The sequence below is a fragment of the Mauremys reevesii genome, linkage group 20, assembly GCF_016161935.1.
Source record: "Mauremys reevesii isolate NIE-2019 linkage group 20, ASM1616193v1, whole genome shotgun sequence".
NCBI classification, from domain to species: Eukaryota; Metazoa; Chordata; order Testudines; family Geoemydidae; genus Mauremys; species Mauremys reevesii.
Genome location: NC_052642.1, coordinates 14,693,382 through 14,712,764, shown reverse-complemented (window position 1 = coordinate 14,712,764; position 19,383 = coordinate 14,693,382). Strand labels below are relative to the sequence as shown.

General features: G+C 43.0%; 1 protein-coding gene across 9 annotated transcripts in view; it reads left to right on the top strand.

Annotated features, from left to right (window-relative positions):
• RAP1GAP2 (RAP1 GTPase activating protein 2) overlaps positions 1–19,383 on the top strand; it is a 294,972-nt gene that overhangs the window by 220,957 nt on the left and 54,632 nt on the right. Inside the window, exon 1 of one of the 9 annotated variants that reach the window (XM_039508040.1) lies at positions 13,965–13,983. The exons of 7 other annotated variants lie outside the window; for them this stretch is intronic. Coding sequence is in view for 1 of the 2 variants with exons in the window: in XM_039508031.1 (XP_039363965.1) it covers positions 14,166–14,318 (153 nt within the window). In the remaining variant the exon portion in view is untranslated. Of the gene's footprint in view, positions 1–13,964; positions 13,984–14,150; positions 14,319–19,383 lie in introns of those variants that run through there. One more of the 9 variants, XM_039508031.1, reaches the window with a different exon arrangement.

Genomic DNA, 19,383 nt, shown 5'->3' with positions numbered 1-19,383 from the left:
CTGCAGCTGCACCTGTCCCACCAGTCTGTCTGTTCCAGTCTCCCCAATCGCGGGCCCAACCACACCCGTTGACCCCCCCCACCCCACCCTCCACCCCCCTGCCCATCTGCCGTACCCTCTCTGCTTCTGAGCTCTCTGCACGCACTCTCTCACCGTGCTGCGCCGGCCTCGCCTCTGTGGATCAGCATCTGACTGTGTGAAGAGGTGGAACGCGGCGAGGAGTTGAGCGAAGCACGCAGTGCAGCGGCGATCGCAGCGGGCTGCGTGCAGTGCTGTGGCGTGCCGCGGCGCCAACCAACCAGAGAAGGCCGCAGATTTCGAACAGAGAGGGAGGAAGGAAGAGAGGGAGGGAGGGCGGGATGTTCAACATTTTTCCCATTTTTTTTCCCCAGCAATTGGGGGAAATAATTCAATTCAATGGAGGGCGAGGTGGGGGGGAACTGTGGGCTCCACAGCACCAAGTAAAGTCGCCCTGGCCCGTGAATGTGTGATGAAGTTCTGTGTATTTGTGTATTTAGTACAATACACAATTCGATTTTGTAATCGAAAATCCACAATTGACTAAGTAGATTCGAAATAGTCCTGTAGTGTAGACAAGCCCTTAGTTACCGATCCAGAGACAACTTTCCTTCTTGTACCATGACTGCCTACTTTGCTTAAGAGCCTTTGGTAAGGGACCTTGTCAAGACTTTCTGAAAGTCAAAGTACACTATATCCATTGGATCACCCTCGTCCACATGTTTGTTGACCCCTCAAAGAATTATAATAGATTGGCGAGGATCACTGTGACAGCCTTACCATGGAGTCACAGACAGTCCAGTCTATCTTGCCACCCAGGCAAGCTGGACTTAGTGATAAATGACCCTCCCCCCCACACAAAACCAACAAAAAGAGACCAGTCACTTATTTCAGGTCAATTTGTACCTTAGATCTCACACCAAAGACCATGCTGGCAGCCAATCCTGTTATCAACTAACTAAAGGTGTATTAACTAGCAAAAGGGAATAAGAGAGTTATTTACAGGTTAAAACAAGCAAGCATGTATACACAAGTGAGTTTCAGTCTGTGATTCCAAGGGTGACAGAGTTGTAGTAATCTGTTAATTTAAAATATCTTTCAGGGTTAACCATGCCGTGCAGCACGGGGATCTGTTTGCTTATGTTTAGGAATCTTTGCCTCTCAGAGTCCAGGTAGCATGAAAAAGATCCGGTTTCTTATTGTTAGGGATTTTTATCCCCTTCACTCCAAAATTAATGGGATGAGTTCGTCCCTAGGTCACCCCTTCCTGGAAGGAGTTAGGCGTGTAGGCAACAGGGCCTCTCTCCTTTGATCTGACACTACCTTGTTTTCCTTCCTTCATGTTTTACCTGAATTAATGCTGCTTTTCCTGTTTGGTGAATTACACAATTATAGAGGTTTACAATGCAAACAGTCTATATATCTTTCTACCGTGGGCTATAGAGGTTATAAATGAGATCAGTACATGTAGCATCCTCTAAGCATTTTATAAAGTCTAAACACTAAACACATTCTTATCAACTTAACGTCTAATATCTATTTGGATAATGCTGATGAATAGGTAAGCAAAACTGAATATAAGAACGGCCATACTAGGTAAGACCAAAGGTCCATCTAGTCCAGTATCCTATTTTCTGACAGTGGCCAATGCCAGATGCCCCAGGGGGAATGAACAGAACAGGCAATCATCAAGTGATCCATCCCCTGCCGCCCATTCCCAGCTTCTGCATTTCCAGTTATGCATTTGTAAGTGTTCAGTGAGGCCTTGGTATGAGCTAACACCTGCTCTGCCAGCATCACAGTGATATGTTCCTAGTTAATATGAGGATACCTGAAATCCCCCATTATTACTGGGTTTTCTGGTTTTGTATGCTCTCTAATCTCCCTGAGCATTTCACAGTCATTGTCATCAGCCTGGTTAGGTGGTCAGTAGTATATTTCTACTCCTATGTTTTTATTGTTGAAGCGTAGAGATTCAGTTTGATTCATTTAAGCTTTTTATTATGTTTGACTCTCTGTATGTTTGACTTTCACCTATAGCCACTCCCCCACCAGTGCAACCTACCCTGTCATTTCTATATATTTTGTACCCTGGTATTAGCATGTCCCATTGATTGTCATTGTTCCACCCAAGTTTCTGTGATGCCGATTATATCAATATTATTTAATACCTGGTACTCAAGTTCACCCATTTTAGTATTTAGACTTCCTGCATTTGTATACAAGCACTTAGAAAATTTGTCAATGTTTAGTTGTCTGCCTTCATGTGATATAATTAAATGGGACTCTGTTTTGTTTGACTGTTTGTCTTCCGTTTCTACCAGTACTTTACCCCTGCAAATCTTGCCTTAGGTTAGGGGTGCAAACCAAATCCAGGCACTAATTTTGTTTTAAAATAGTGCAGCCATTTGAATAATAGGCTTTATGGGATTATTGTATTATTTATTGTTTGTCCAGCAGGAGTGCCCAGAGACTCCAAACAAGATCAAAATCCTTTTGTGCAAGGCGTGTTAAGTACACATTGCAAGAGATGGTCCCTAGATAGGCAAGACAGACAAAGGAAGCATTATTGTTCATTTATTTATCCTTATTTATTACCCCCAGATGGAGAAGTGAGTCACAGAGGCTTCTCAAAGGTCGTATAGGGAGCCAGGAACTAAATCCAGGCTCCTGAGCCCAAGTCCAGTAGAGCTGGTGAACATTTTTTGGCTAAAAGTTTTTCTAATGAGAAATGCAGATTCATTGTCATCGAACCATTTCACAAATGCGTGTCAGTTTTGCCAAATTGTTTGTTTAGGGGAAAAAAATGAAATGTTTTGTTCTGACATTTTCTAAATGAAATATTTCAGGTTTTTGGTTCAAAATGCCTTGTTTTGAATATTAATTTTACTTGGAAACTCTCAAAACCATTTAAAAATGTTTAGAATTGAAATGAAATGTTTCGCTTTGAGTCCAATGAGACATTTCCTTCGACCCCAAATTATTTTTCAATTTTGTTGAATTACCAGTGAGCCAAAAAAATCTGTTCTTTGCCCAGCTCCACAGTCCAGTGCCTTAGGCGCAAAACCATCCTTTCTCCTTGATTCATATACAGTCCAAGCCTAGTGATAGGTTGACATGAGGGCTCTGTATCTTTAAGACTGGTTATATTTACCCACAGACACGCTTCCTCTGGTAACATATTAACTTGTGTGAAATTCTATCCCATTTGCCTTGCACTTCTTTATAGTTCACACTCTTAATTTTCTGTTTGCCTCCTATGGCTCTCCAGAAGGCTTTGCTAAAGACATGCATACCAAATTAAAGCCGCGCTTTATTTAGATTTGAGAGTTTTACCACAGGCAATGCGATACATCAGAAATAAATGTTTGTATTTTATACTAGGACATTTATAGGCCCAATCAAATCTTGATGGGACTATAAAAGCTTGTACTGCGTGCACTGTTTTTTTAGTACACATTTCCAAGATTCTCATCTGCTGTGTGTCTGAAAAAGATAGCTGTCTTCGCATACCTGTCTCCATATTAGCAGGATGTTTACCTAGGCTAGTGAGATATTGTCTGAATGGTTGGGATACACAACCACAACTGCACTTAGGAATCCCCTATAGCAGTCAGTACAATGGGGCCTTGTTTTGCCTTCTCTTAAGCAGTTGGGAGTTTTTCCGTATATGTAAGGACTCCGTTAACTGTCCTGTCTTTTAGAAGGAGGGGAGAGTGCACTTGATGGCTTTTGGAATTGCTCCTATGGCATGCTCCAGTCAACATGGAAGCACACGTCACCAGCTATACAACTAAGTGAGCGCTGAGCAAATTCACAGGTTACTGTGACAAATATGGTGACATCTTGCAATATCCTTAAGTTTGGACTTCAACAGTTCTTTAAACTTAAGTACTAAGTTTCTGCAAAAAGAACAGGAGTACTTGTGGCACCTTAGAGACTAATAAATTTATTTGAGCCACAAGTACTCCTGTTCTTTTTGCGGATACAGACTAACACGGCTGCTACTCGGAAACCTGTTACTAAGTTTCTGTTAGTTATTGTTAAAAAACAGTGTGGAAAAAAATATAGACATTGCCCCATATGTTTGAAATAATGTGAACTGCCCTAAAACAAATATGAAAGTCTCCAGCCTTTCTCATGAATTTAAATTCTGATCTGCTCTTGTCACAAACCATGGGCCCCAATCTTACTGTTGTGATTTAGGCAAAATTCCCCTAGAAATCACCAAGCAGTTTTGTTTAAGGAAGTACTGCAGGATAAGACCTACTGGCAAGACTGGAGGGTTCCTATTTCATTGCTGATTATTCATTTGTATCTATGTGCAATTAACGCAATTAAAAGGTGATTAGCGACTTACTCTGTTTTGCAATCAGATTAAAGGATTCCACAATCTTCTACGTATGTGTGGTTATCCTTTAAGAAAGGTGAGTCAGAATGTGGTAAAAATCTCAAACTCATCTACTCCTAAGTGAAAGTGACAATTCCAGAGTCTGGTCTAAATTATGCATTGTAATCAACGTCACTGGATCTTGGAAGAGACATACCGTACGAGTACATTCAATTTGTTAGCAAGTTGCAGGTGGTGGTCTGATTTGATTTTTTTGCTGGCATGCCAGGAAGCTTCAGGAATGCCACATGTTCATAAAAACAAAAGGCATGTTGTCTTCCAAACTAAACTGAAAGAGCATTTTATGGACTTCTTTAGATGTGTTTATTATGGCCTGCTTCGTGGAGACGAGTTACTGCTTTGTTCTCATCACACATTTTCCTCCTTGTGTTTATAAACTTTTCTTTTTGTTTTGTTTTTACTCAAGTTTGGAGAGGGCTTATAATGCCCTCGAGGAAGGTTTTAGGAATTTAAAATTCCATCACTCAAATGAAGGACAAGGAAGGATAGTCTTGTTAAAATACTGGACTGAGAAAGAGGATATCTGAGTACAGTCCCTACCTCAGCCTGAGAAGATGTGTGTTCAAGCCTTGGCTCTGTCACGGACTTCATGCATCACATGGGGAAAATCACTTAGCACCTGATTCTGCTGCACTTACATTGAAGGTGATGGAACTACCCACAGAATGAGGTATTACTGAGCACAAGAGATCACCTAATACAAAGGTGAAGTTGATATTTTGGAATCTCTAAAAGTTTTAATAGTACCCGCCTCTTACAGTTGCTATTCATCAGTGGATTGTAAAGTGCTTTACGAAGTAAGCAAGCATCGTTATCCCCATTTTACAGATGGGAAAACTAAGGCACAGAGTTGTAAAGGGACGTGCCAAAAGTCACCCAGCAGGCCAGTGTCAGAGCTGGGAATAGAATCAGCTCTCCTGAGTCTCACTCCTGGGCTCTATCCACTAGGGCACACCACCTCCCTTTTTAAATGGGGCGGTTTGAGGTGAAGGTTCGCACTGGCCTTTGCTTATAGATAGAGCAGTTGCCCATTTCTAATGTCTCCATTTATGTATCGATGAAGTAAGGACAAGGATATTCATCTACATCACAGGGAGCTTGTGAGGCTTAATTAATGTATGTAAAGTGTTTTGAAATCCTCTGGTTAAAGCAGCGTTGTTATGGCCCTCTTTAATAGTTAGATTTTATGAAAAACTAAAGACAGACCCCATGAGAAGTACAGCCAGATACTCCGTGAGTGTAAAAATCAAAGCTTCCCTGGTGTCAGTGGACCTGCCTTGGTGTACGTCGCTTGAAGATCTGGCCCGTAATACCTGACATTTACACAGCACCTTTCTTTTCAAGAATCCCACATTGCTGCACAGCCTGGAATTCTGCTCCTGGCGTCTTTGGGCAAGCACATCTCCCAAAGTAGTGTCAAACTGTTTCATTATGACACAAACAGGAGACACGTTGATCTAGAAAAGAAGCTAGTGCATATAGAAGCATCCTAAGTAGCAGTTGCCCATAATGGTTTTAAAAATAAAATAAAACACGTCAGCGATGTCATATTATTATGAAATAATGTAAAAATAATAAAAATAAAATAAGGAAAATGTAAATATAAATAAATGCAAAAATAATAAAAATGAGAACATCCATAAAATAAAATTCCAAGGGTTCGAAAGAAGTTTTGAAAGAAAATTGCTGTATTTTCTGAAATAATGTCAAAAGTTTTGATTTTTCATTTTTTTCTTTTTTTTTGAGAACGAGGCATGGTCAGAATTGACCTGGTCTTCAGAATCTTCTGATTTTGACAAAAAATTGTATTTTCTGTTTTAAAAAAAAAAGTTTGACATAGGTTTTCTGGCCAGCTCTGCCGTTGACTTCAGTTTGGAGTGGTGGGTGCTCTGAATCGCTGAAAGTTAAACCCTGGGAACTGAATTCAGCAGTGCTCTTTGTACCTTGTGTGTAATCATTTTTACAGTGCAATATGGATGCAAAATGTTCCTATTCTAAATCAGTAGCTTTTTGTGTCCATTTTGCACCGGTGTAAATGATTGCACTGAGGTGCAGGGCAAAGGTGTAGCGGGCCTGAGGAGTTCTGTGGCCTAAAGACCACTAGGTGAGACCTAGGCCATGTCTATACTACAGGGGAAACTCGATCTAAGCTATGCAGTTTGAGTTACTTGAATAGCGTAACTCAAATCAATGTAGCTTAGACCTACTTACCATGGGGTCCACACTACGCGATGTCAACGGGAGAGCGATCTGCGGTCAGTTTAGCGGGTCTCCACTAGACCCCCTAAATCGACCACTGATGCATTGATCGCTGCTCATCGATCCCCGTTAAGTGTAGACAAGCCCTTAGTAAGACCAGGGGTCATTTTACTTGCTGTTAAAATTGTACCTGTTCTAGCACCACCATACAATAGTGACATCAATAGTATTTAACTGGCTTTCGTTGCCACACATGAACTACAGACCTGTCCCTGTTCGCTGGGGGCAGTTTGTGCCACATCTGCCTCCTGTGGGGGTTCTTACATCTTTCTCTAAAACATCTAGTGCTGGCCACTGTTGGAGATGAGATACCACATTATACAGAGCACAGGTTTGATCCTATCTGGCAACCCCTATGTTTATACAACAACACTGGACAGAGAGCCGTGGGCATTTGCAAACTCCTCTGCAAAACCTGTTTGCGTCTCAGTAGCAGAGGAGTGTCTGGAAGCAGCAAAACCACTTGGCAGACACCGTTTCCCCTGCTCTCCCAGTCTCTCACTTTCTCTGACTCACTGCTTCGCTGCCTGCCCTTTCACTGAGCGGAGTTTATAGCCTCACTGTCACTGGTGTTCTTTTGCGAGGGGTTGGTGGTGGTAGTGGTAGTGTGGGGGGAGGAGGGCTGTAATTTCCAGCTGCAGGATGTAGGTCATTCGCCTTCCAGAGCTGGCATCCGAAGCAAAAAATAACAATTTGTCCTGTTGAAGCCCAGTGCCTGCTCCCTCTACAACCTGGACTCCTAGGGGGGAAGAACTACAGATCTAAGAGTGTGTTGCAGACTGGAAATCATAGAATATCAGAGTTGGAAGAGACCTCAGGAGATCATCTAGTCCAACCCCCTGCTCAAAGCAGGACCAATCCCCAGACAGATTTTTGCCCTAGATCCTGAAATGGCCCTATCAAGGATTGAACTCACAATCCTGGGTTTAGCAGGCCAATGCTCAAACCACTGAGCTATCCCTCCCCCCATGAGATGTATATTTTTAAAAGTGAGAGTAATTAACCATTGAAACAATTTACCAAGGCTTGTGTGGATTCTCCATCACTGACAATTTTTCAGTCCAGACTGGATGTTTTCCTAAAAGATCTGCTCTAGGAATTGTTTTGGGGAAGTTCTCTGGCCTGTATTATACAGCAGGTCAGACTAGATGATCTCAACAGTGCCTTCTGGCCTTGGAATCGCTGACTTCTCAAGCCCTTGGGTCTCGAATTCTTCCAGCACATGTGGTTGACAAAGCTCTTTGTTTGAAAGCCAAGCCTCTGCTTTGTCTAAGCACTTGTAAAAATATTGACTGGCTTTCTCAAGTGCTTGGGCTGGTGCGGTATTCCTGTAGGATGGGATCAGACTCTCAGCTTTCATCTACAAATAAATAGGATTCCTAGCCCTCATGGACTCAAAAGCTTGAAAACATGGCCCCACTGTAATTGATGCCTGAGTCTGCAGACAGCCTGAAACAGTAGCTCCAAGAGGTGAACTACCCCGTTCATCTTAACTGAAACCTGCTACCAACCTCAGGCACAGGAATGGGACGATAGTGTGGGGTTGCGGCTACACTCCCTGTTGCCTTAATTCAGCCCTGATTATGATTCTTTGAGATGTATGGATACCAATGCCTTAGTCTGGTTATTTTGTGTCATAGGCAGTATTATGTATCATGCATGTTATAGGCTCATGTTTCATTACAATTTGTTCATATTGCTAGTCTTTCAATAATGAGCGACTGTAGTTTGTGTTTAATAGAGCTAATAGAACAACAGAATTTCCTTGCCACAGGAAATGTCTATATCTCAACATTTGTTTTCATCCCAAATTGGGCCAAAATGTCATCATGTTGAAACTTTTCACAGGATAAAATGTTTAGAAAAACTTCAATTTGGAAAATGTCAGAATGTTTTTATTGATGTTGTCAACTGACTGATGTTGAAACTGAAGTTTTTGACTTAAAATTAAATGTTTTGTTGTTTGATTTTTCAGACAGAAAATTCAGCTGAAATTGATCTTTTCTTGCGCAAAATTTTAATTTAGGCAAAACTCTATTTTCTGAGTGGAAAAGGTTTTGTTAGAAATTTTTCAACCAGCCTTCGTGATTAATAATAAAGAGTGACTGGGATATTATTGTACCTTTAAGCTGGCTTTGTTTTTACAGGTACTGTACTTAGGCAGGCCACACCGTTGTCTGGCAGCATTAGTCTCTGTTATTCCGATATACATTATGCAATAAGGCCTAAAATAGTCTGTCCCATAATAGTCATAATCATTACAAACAAGAATGATCATTCTGAAGCAAGTTGGAAGATGCATCCATCAAATTCAGTTACACCATAATGGAATCTAATGACAAGATAACATCATCTGCAAGTAGGATCTGGGTTCATTTGCACACTGAAAATACGTTGTGGCTACTAACGTGGTTATATTTATTTATTTATTTATTCAAACTTCTTTTTCCCCTTCCCCCACTTGCTTTGATTTAAGTGACGGACACTAATTTAAGAAGTGACGTGCATCCTAAAAAATGCTTCCTAAAAAAATTAGTGGTTATGAAAGTTGATGGGTGGATTGCACTGGAAACTGATGTTGTCTGTTTATTCACAGAAAAGAGGCCTTGATTCAGCAAAACATGTAAGCACATGCTTAAGTAATATGCTGAATAAGGATGGACTTTAATACATGCTTAAATTTAGGCATGTGGTTAAGCCTGTTGCTGAATTCGGGCCATATTATTGTATGGTTAGCAGCAGTAGAAACTTTTCCCATGGCACCCAAGCTAATGTGAATCAACCGAGAGCTGGAGGGAACTCCCTAGGTGTGAACTTACTTCAGTCTCTGTGGTTACGTGTTCACATGTAATGTGGATATATACTAAATTCCATATACATTATGGGGGAGAAGGGCATCTTTCCTAGGAGACCTTAAAAATCGATGCTCTGTCTGCTGGAATTCATTCTGTGTAGTCCAAAAACCTGTCTCCAACTGCATCGGAGGAGGAAACTCTCAGTAAGTGGTTATGGGAGAGAAAAGGAAAGTTACTGACTGATGCATGCCCTGAAGTGTGAGGATTTATATTTCTTCCAAAGCTTTATTTGTTGACATTTACTATTAAAACTCTGGGCACATTAATTATATTTCCTTATGGCCCAATCCAACTCCTGTGATGTCAAATAAAAGATTCTCATTGATTTCAATAGAAGTTGGTTCAAATCTTTAAAGAGTATGAACTTTCCATGCAGTTAGCCTGTTCTGGTGACTCGTGAATTCAGAAAACAAGCAGAGTCCAGATTTAATGCAGGTTGGCCACTAGATATGACATAACTCCTGTTGACTTAAGTGGGGGCAAAGAAATGTGTTGTGGACTTGTGCACTGCTGATCTGAACATATTGAATAAATAAACCAGAACACATGGGATGTGGAAATTGCTTTCCAGAACACCAGGTGGAACAACATGACACTTCTGCATCAGAAGATACCACTCCTCAGTGAGTAACTATTAATTGCTAGCATATGCAGTCATTTCTGAATCATTCTTTAAAGACTCTATGATCTAGCTGCATATTCATGACATTAATTGGTCCGAATCTAATCTAAATTCCCACCGACTATTGTTGTAACTGATTATGCAACCATAATTGGCTGGCTTTGTAGGAAGTACCTCTGTTTTGAGGAAGTCCAAAGGCAACTGGCCAGCTGGCTGGCAAAGATGTTGGTTCCTGTTGATGGTACCCAAAGGGACCATCAGAGCTATTAGTTCCTGAATCCATCTCATATAATTGTCGTTTTCATTCTGGTTCAGCAGTATCTTTTTAGCAGTACACTACAACCTTGTTAATATGCACTATATATATATATATATATACACACAATAGACATCTATCCAAGGCTCTAGGCATCCTAACACCATTAATTATCCAATACAATTCAACTAAATCTCATCAGCATTACAATCATCAGTTCCACAGGAACTCAGCCGACCAGCCATCTCCTCCCTTCATAATTTCATATGTATATAGAAAGAGAGCCCCCAAAACCTCTGATTTTTGACATCTCCCTAGAATTCAAAAATTGCCAAACCCATGAAATCATTAAACTCCGAAAACCAGAAATGGTAATCGTACGTCATAACCAAAACCTTACATGCCGCTTGGAGACCATTGGGCAGCCAGTGCCATATCCCAGAGTACTGGTGGCAAAATGCGTCCAGTGAGAAGCTCTGCTCAGTAAATGAGCCACTATGTTCTGCAGCAGCGTCAGACTGTGAATGGGTTTGAGCTGTAGACATTACAATAGTCTAATCTTGAGATGGCCGAGGCATGGATAACAGTGGCAAGCTCCACATCCGAAAGGCGAGGTTGTAATCTCCTAGCCAGAGGCAGATGGTAAAAAAGCTGACTGGGTCAGCGCTGTAATGTGCTCCTCACACATCTTAATGCATCCCCTAAATTGTGAAGATTAGTAACTAATGGCCGCTATCCTCCTGCAATCAAAGGAACTGATGACACATCCCAGTCATGGCAGGATCCACTGTGAATTTTGCCAAATATTAAACGAATAAGCTCAGTAAAAAGAAAAGCCCGGCTAATACAAGTCCTTTGCTCATTTCCTTTGACAGTTATGCCCTAGCTGGGCATTCATTATTTATGACACCAGCAATGCCCTGTAGAAGTGCATCTTGTAAAAATAATGAAGTCTTCGTAATTTGGCAACTCACGACCTTCTTTGCTACCAAATCTTTGCTGAGAGGTGGCGACTTTTTTGTGCAGATGGTAAACTGTGTGGACTGGAGATGACTGGATATGGGGTGGTTAGAATGTATTTTGCGTCAGTAGATGCCTAGGTGTGATGCTGGCAGACCAGCCAACCTGTATATGACCCGTAACAACTTAACAGGGGGCATTATAACTGCAATTAAGACAATCTACTCATATGTGAATTTCAAAGAGATGTACTAGACTAGCAATCATCAAGGCATTCATTTGTAGTCATAGAAATCAAGGGTAGATGCTATGTGTATTTGTCTTTGTTTACCTATATCTTGTTAGAAGTTTAACAATGTAACCAGATTAGCTTGTAGATGCTAATTCCCTTTCATGTCTTAATTGCCTTAATTATATATGTGACTGTGTCCAGTTAATCTTAAAATCAAAGATGTAAGATAATGTAGAAAACTAATAATATTATCTACATTGTCTTCAGTGTAAGTATCTATGTTATAATAGAGGACCAACTAATTGCCTTATGTGAATGAGTGAAATTAGTTTACCTAGGCATAGGAAAACTATGTCACACATCACCTCCATCTTGGTGCACAGAACAAAACCCATTCCACACATGGGTGGTAAAAATTAGCGGGAACTCTGCAAGCCAGCAGTTCTTTCCATCACTGCTATGATCCTGAACTATGAACATTGGAAATCACTTGTATGTATATTGATCTTGTAACCATTTGTAACTCTCTTCTTTCTTTTCCCTTTTATTATGAAATCTTTAGTTTTTAATTACTACAGATGGCATCAGCGTGATTATTGGGTGTGATTAAGACTCATATTGACCTGGGGATAAGTGTCCAGTCCTTTGGGATTGGTGAACCTCACCTCTTGAGGAATCATGTTTTCAGTAACCCTCACTATATTAGGCTTGGCTGTCTAGATGGGAGCCAAGGGTTGGATTTCCTATTGGGGACTGTTCGGCTTATGGTTAATCAGTGTAGTATCACAGAAGCTGTTTTGTTATTGGCATGGTGAATCTAATTATAGAATAAACACCAGTTTTGGGGATTGTCTGCCCTATTTCTTGCAGTCTGTCCTGTGTGTGGCATTCCCAGTGTGGCCCATGCAGGCACTCGGTCACACCAGGTAATAGGAACGCTAAGACAGATGGATGTGGAAGTACCATAGGATTTCCTGAAAATTGCTCTGTGCGGTGCACACATTCACATTCCTTCCAGTTGTGAAAAACAGCTGAAGACTCTGCAGAGTTTTAAATCTGTTTCCCCACTCATTTGCCATGCAACATACACTGTGTGCTGCCAGCAAAGAAACAGATGTAGCAGTTAACTCGTTCAGAGCAATTATATCTGTCAGAGTCTCTACATGCCTTCTAGCTTTGATCCTCACCTTCACTTCAGTTTCTTTTCCCAGGAATTACAAGGGTGGACAGTTTGTGTTTGCTAAGTACTAAGGATGATGTTCTTTTCTCCCCAGCTAACTAAACCTTTCCAGCATTGGTGCTACTGTCTCAGGCTACGTCTACACCCGCCGGTCGCGGTAGCGATCGGATTCGATATCGATATATATCGATCGTCATCATACCGCGATATATATCGATCGCGCCGCGCTCTCGATATCTGAACTCCACCCCACCGGCGGTGGCGGCGGCGATATATGGAGCCCCGACATCCGATCATCACGCGGTGAGGCGGGGATCGATATATAAGATATATTACTTCTTCTCAGCTTATATTCACGGCTGAAAGTTGGCGTATCTTATATCGATTTTTCCCCTTAGTGTAGACCAGCCCTCAGAGACCTGGCATAGAGTCTGTCCTGTGGATCCATTGAAATGATGCCTGCATTCTCCCACTGCAGCCACATGGAGTGGTATTGTACAAAGTTTAGTGCAGGGAATTTGGGACAAGGGGACCCTGGGCTTCATTCCTGCCTATACCACTTTACTTGTAGTATGAGACTGATGATGATGTCCATCATCACCATGGTTACAGATGAGGAGAAAACTCCATGATGGTCTTTGCTATGCAGATTTAATTGAAATGGGAAGCACTTAGATACTATGGGGATGGGTGTCATGATGGCCCTTGAGGCAGATAGACTGGCCGAGTTATATTGCTTTGCTGTGCCTTACTTTGCCCACCTGTGAAATGTGTCTAACAACATTGCCCTGCTACTCCCAACTAGGCGGTGGATAATATTTTCATATGGAAGTTACTAAGTAAATGGGAACGGTTTTTATTGTTACTGCTGTATGTTAGCTGCCATGCATGAACTCCAGACACACCAAGGCCCATATCCTGTTCTCAGTTACACTGATGTAAATGCAGAGTTACCGCCATTGAAGTATGCCAGTGAGATCAGAATGTGGCCAACCAGCTCTGCACTCCCCCTGGTTATTCCCCCCTCCTAGTAATCCTGTGATTTCCCCCTCCCCCGGTCAGTTCCATGCGTGGCTCTACTAATATGCTACTCAGCTCTTTAAATGTCAAATCTATCTGCAGTTTACAGGTTGCCTTGTAAGTCGGTGTGAGTGTCGCATCTTAGAAGGACTTTGAATCCATTCCAAGATGTGAGTTTGAGGCAAAGAATTTGTTCTTTTAAAATCCTGTAGCATGCTTCCTGCACAACCTGTTTTGGGCACATTGCCTTCTGAATTGACCCACCCTTTAACACGCAAAACAACAGTCCGGTCATGTCTCTTGCTTGGAGAAACATTAACAAAGGGAGGGGACGGATTTGAGAGAGTTCTGCATGGATGGGCTGGCATCAAACTTCAGGAGCTCCTTATTTGATCACAATAAGGAAGTTCAGCGGCAGCAGCAGCTTTCAATGTGTAGAGTTTTCCCTGGCTGTTGCAAGGAGAGGAATGTTGAGAAGATGATGGATTTCTTAAGGAACTTTTTGGTAAGTGTTGCACTGAAAAGGGGGAGATGGGTACTAAGACGGATGCACTGGCTACATGCCCCAGTGCATACCATGTGGGATCATTAGCTGCTGTTTCCCAGCGTGTAGCACCCCTTCTGGGTGTCATTTACAAGAAGAGTTTCAAACTGGGCATTTGCTAATTACATTTTTCTTCATTAAGTTGTTCAGAATCCGTGGTAAGTGTTGACTAAAACCTCACCTGCGTGTGTAATATGGGAGTTAAATAAATAGTGAGCGGTAGCTGATATGGCTATAAACAGTCCGCAGATTGTCTAATGCTGAGAGAAAAGAATAACCGTGTTTTCCTAATAAAATGTAAAAATTAACTCTCTGCATTCTTTACCTTTTCTATGGTATTGGAGTTTAGCTTGAACAGTGTTTAACTGTGGGAGAGTTTTGATCTACCAGTGAAAGAGAGCAAGTTATGGACTAAAAGATTTTCATTTTGTGCATTTTGCATTTGTAAACCCATTACTAGTACAAGTTACTAGACCAGTTTGGCTTGTCAGTGCTAATAATGGAGATTAGTTTCCACTGTGGCATTTTGCTTTCCGTAGGCTTTTAAGAGGGACATACGGTAGCTTCAGTTTTGGAACACTAGTTGCACAAGAATTGGGGAAGTATAGCCTTCCTGTGCTGCTAAAGTTAAAACTACAGCGGACAGTGTTACATGCTGATAAGAATCACAAAAGTACATTTGTTTTAACTATAACATCAAAGATGGGAAGATTTTATTTGTGCTATAATATGATCAGGCTTAAGGATGCAGAGATATCTAAGAGCTACAGGCATACTGTCCACTTCAATTTTTTTTAGATAAATTCTTTTTTTTTTTTTTAATTATACTCAGTGCTAGAGCACCATTTTAAAGAGTGGGCCAGATCTCGCAACATGGCACTGGCTGCTGTGTAGTACACTGCCACTGTATTCTGGCCCTAAACCTGTTCTAATTGGCTCAGGTTGGGTCTTGCCACCTCCATTGACACAGAGGTGATGTGGGACCAGACTCTCAAAAATACCCACCATAGAAGCCAGATTTTCGGAAGTGCTCAGCACCCAACATTCACCAATTGTGGATGTTGGACTCTTTGATAAGCTGGCTTCTGGGGACACTTTTGCCACTCTGACAGTGCAGCACTGGAAAAAGAGGCAAGGCTGGGTTTGCCCCAAAGTTGGTCCATTCCTTGGCTGTGCTAATAGCTTCTTGTTATCTTCGCAGCCTGGAGTAAATTAGAGCAACCCCTAGGCTACTATTATAGTGAAAATTGTCCTCTGGCAAATATGTTTTCTCCAAAGGATTATACAAAATTTGCCTGCTTTCTTTTCCTCTCTGGTTTTTCTTTTTTAGACAAAAACCCTTTTGTTTTATTATTGGAAAACTGGATATTTACTGCTGAGTCTGCTGAAAAGCTGCCGTAAGTGCAGGGGCGGCTCTACCTTTTTGGCCGCCCCAAGCAGTCATGCACGGGAGGCGCCCCGGAGCCGCGGGAGCAGCGGACCTCCCGCGGGCATGACTGCAGAGGGTCCGCTGGTCGCGCGGCTCGGCTGGACCTCCCACGGCTGCGGACGGTTCGCAGGTCCGGCGGCTCCGCTTGAGCTGCCTGCGGGAGGTCCAGCCGAGCCGCGGGACGAGCGCCCTCTCCGCAGTCATGCCTGCGGCAGGTCCGGTCGTCCCGGGGCTCCGGTGGACCTCCCGCAGGCATGACTGCGGCAGGTCCGCCAGCCCAGCCTGCCGCCCCCCCGGGAAAGGGCCGTCCCACGTGCGTGCTTGCCGCGCTGGGGTCTGGAGCCGGCCCTGCGTAAGTGCCATTCTCTCCAACAGGGTGCTCTCCAGTTTTAGGGAGCCTCTTCGAGCCATTCATGAGCAGCGAGCAGAATCATGGCTGCTAATCCCATCTTCCACATTATCCTCCTTTGACCTGTAGTATCTTCTCACTGCCCCTGCCTTCTCTCAGCTCTCTAGCCATTAGCCCACACCTCTTGTAACCGGCCACCTGAGCTCAAGCTGTTTCCTGGCCACTGTCTATTGTGAGCAAACAAAGGAATGAAGAAGAAGACTGTGGGGGTGGAGAGAAGCTGCTTTAGTAGCATGCTTCCTCCTCGGCTTGATTCTGGAAAAGCCACATGTTTGTTTAATGGGTGTGTCCCAATATTGTACAAACATGTTTTGGGCAGATGAGTAGCCTGTCTCTATTTTTAGACAAGGGATGGATGGGTCCCTATAGGGGGTGGGGGTGGGGGTGGGGGTGGGTTAGGGGTAACTGAGCATTCAATTGAATTACCCTGGGATTGTTTGATCAAAAGATCCGAAATGACAAATGACTGAAAATTCACAAAGTGATGCGTTAATCTAGTTTAGCTTGGCTGGCTCGCTGGAATCTTGCCACTAATGTCGAGGTCTGTATTTGCCTGTGGGCTGTGGCTAAAGGGGCCTTTATATGTTGTTACAAAGTCTGTCTCATTTAGACTTTTGGGGCCAATTTCTCAACCAGTGCTCTTGCAGATCAGACTCATAGACTTTAAGGTCAAAAGGGACCATTATGATCATCTAGTCTGACCTCCTGCACAATGCAGGCCACAGAATCTCACACATCCACTTCTATAACAAACCCCTAGCCTATGTCTGAGTTATTGAAGTCCCCAAATTGCAGTTTGAAGACCTCAAGCTGCAGAGAATCCTCCAGCAAGTGCCCCGTGCCCCATGCTGCAGAGGAAGGCGAAAAACCTCCAGGGCCTCTGCCAATCTGCCCTGGAGGAAAATTCCTTCCCGACCCCAAATATGGCGATCAGTTAAACAATTGTCCCTGTGTGCAATCATCACCAGCAAAAGTGACATCTGATACGCAAATGGGGAGGCACTTGGAAATATGCAGGGGGTATTGAGCATGTGGCCCTTGTCCCATGTGGGGCAAATTCACTCGGTCTGCTTAGGGTATTTCTACACTGCATTGTAAACCATGGACCTGCGCTTGTGGACTCGGCCTTTCCAAGCCCACGCTTGAGTGTTCACGCTGCATAGGAAACCTGGGCTTACAACTGCTGGATCTGGGTCTCAAAGCCGTGCTAAGGCATCTGTGCTGCACATAGCAGACCTTCTGACTCAGGTCTGTGGCTTGGACCGAGTCTCAATAGGACTCAGGCTCTGACTGACCTTCCCCACCCGAGCAGGGTCCTAGGACCCAGGTCCTGAGCACTTCCTGACCCAAGTCAAACCGATTTGTGTGTGGCCGGGGGGTTTGGGCTCAAACCTGAGTCAGAGCCCAGGCTTAGTGTGCAGTGCAGACATACCCATAAAGCCAAAGGAACCCTGGGGGGTGCATACGAAATGCAGAGGTGAGTTTTAGAGGTGAAATCCATCCACCACCTTGGAGGCTTCCACCAGCCAGCAGGTCGAGCTGACTGAAAGGCTGGAGTAGTGGTTTCAGCCCCTCTCTGTCCCGTTTTCCCAGCGTGATGTACCTTTGGAGCCACTAACGCTATTCCGTGAATGGGGTAATATATTAAAAAGGAGCTTCTTTTGTGTGTGTGTGGGGGGGAAGTGGGTAAAATCAATAAACTATTTTGGTTTTGCTTCTTGAGTTTAAAGATGAACTGAATCACTGTCATTATGTGTGTCTCTGTACTCCAGCAGCACACGCTGTGTGCTAGGCACTTTCCAAACGTACAAAGACACACTCTCTGCTCAGATCGGCGTGCCGGGGTGTGTGTGAGGGGAGGAGGATTGCATCTGTTTTTCTCCTGCAACAGCTGGAGTGATTATCTGGACCATAAAGTCAGACTGAAAAGAGGGTAACTTTAGCAAATGGTGACTTCAGTGCCTGAGCAGCCGGCTCTGCACACACGCAGCCCCAGTGAAGTAAATGGGCCTCTGGGAAGGCGGAGCAGCTTGCTCGCCCACTTTCAATTGTAGGATCGGGGCTGTGAAGCACTTGATGTCGAGCCCTTTTTGTGAGGGGCCTTGTGGGACTTTGATTAAAACTCCTTGGTCTCCTTAGATCATTTGCCAAGTAGAGCGTTATCCGTAAAACCATGCTAGCTAAACTACTGCAGGGAGCTGCGTCTACAGCAGTCCTTGCATTGTTCAAGGTGTTAAGGTTGTCCTCAGCTGTAGCCAGCGAAATGCAGAATCCTGGACTTGAATCTTGCAAGGCAATGGTTTGTAGGTGTTCTGTTTGAAACTGTTTTCATTTGTAGTTTCTAAGTCTGCATGTCAATCTCGGCGATTATTATGGATCTTAATTGGCTTTGTTTCCTTTTATTTATCATTGTTTAAAGATCACCTCCTGCAAGGGGGGTAAGGTCTTGTGAGCCCAGTTTGAAAATGTTATGTGCAAATTTCAGACATTCAGATTTGTATGTACAAACGGAGTAGCTAGCCAGCTGTTTTTTTGCCTGATTTCTGAGAACAAATGGCCACTTTGCAAACACCAGTGGCGTGCTGGCATATTGTCCTTCTCTTTGGCTTACCGTGTGCCAAATTCCTGTAAAGTTTCATGTTTTTTCTTAAAGCCCTAGCCCCTGTGTGGTCATGTGAGAATCTCAGCTCTGTGGTTTTGTTTTTGTCAGTTTCTATTTCCCTTGGTTGTGGAGAAACACTTGAAAATGTGAGCCCTAAATGTGTAAAACCCAGAAGGCAAATAAAAAGAACCCCAAACATTATTTTTACAATCTCATGATTTTTTTAAGCTAATGTCATGATTTTTGAACACTAGGTTGGTAATACTGGTAGTGTTATAAAAAAAAATAGCTTAAAAGCCATAGTAAAACTCAACATAAATTGGGGCAGGTAACTGAGACAACAAATTACTTTATAGTTTAGTTGAACAAGGGGCGATTATCATTTGAAATATTATATTGCACCAATGAAAAGCAAACTCTGAGTCATGCGAAAGTGGCTGCTATTCCAGCTGATTGTTATTAACCTGCTAATGGATTGGTCGTGTTTACTATATTCACTTTGTCATAAGGATGGGTAAGTTCTCAACCTGCCGCCTCATTTTGACTCTTGTTCTGGCATTTTCTGTGGAGCCAAGTACGGTACTTT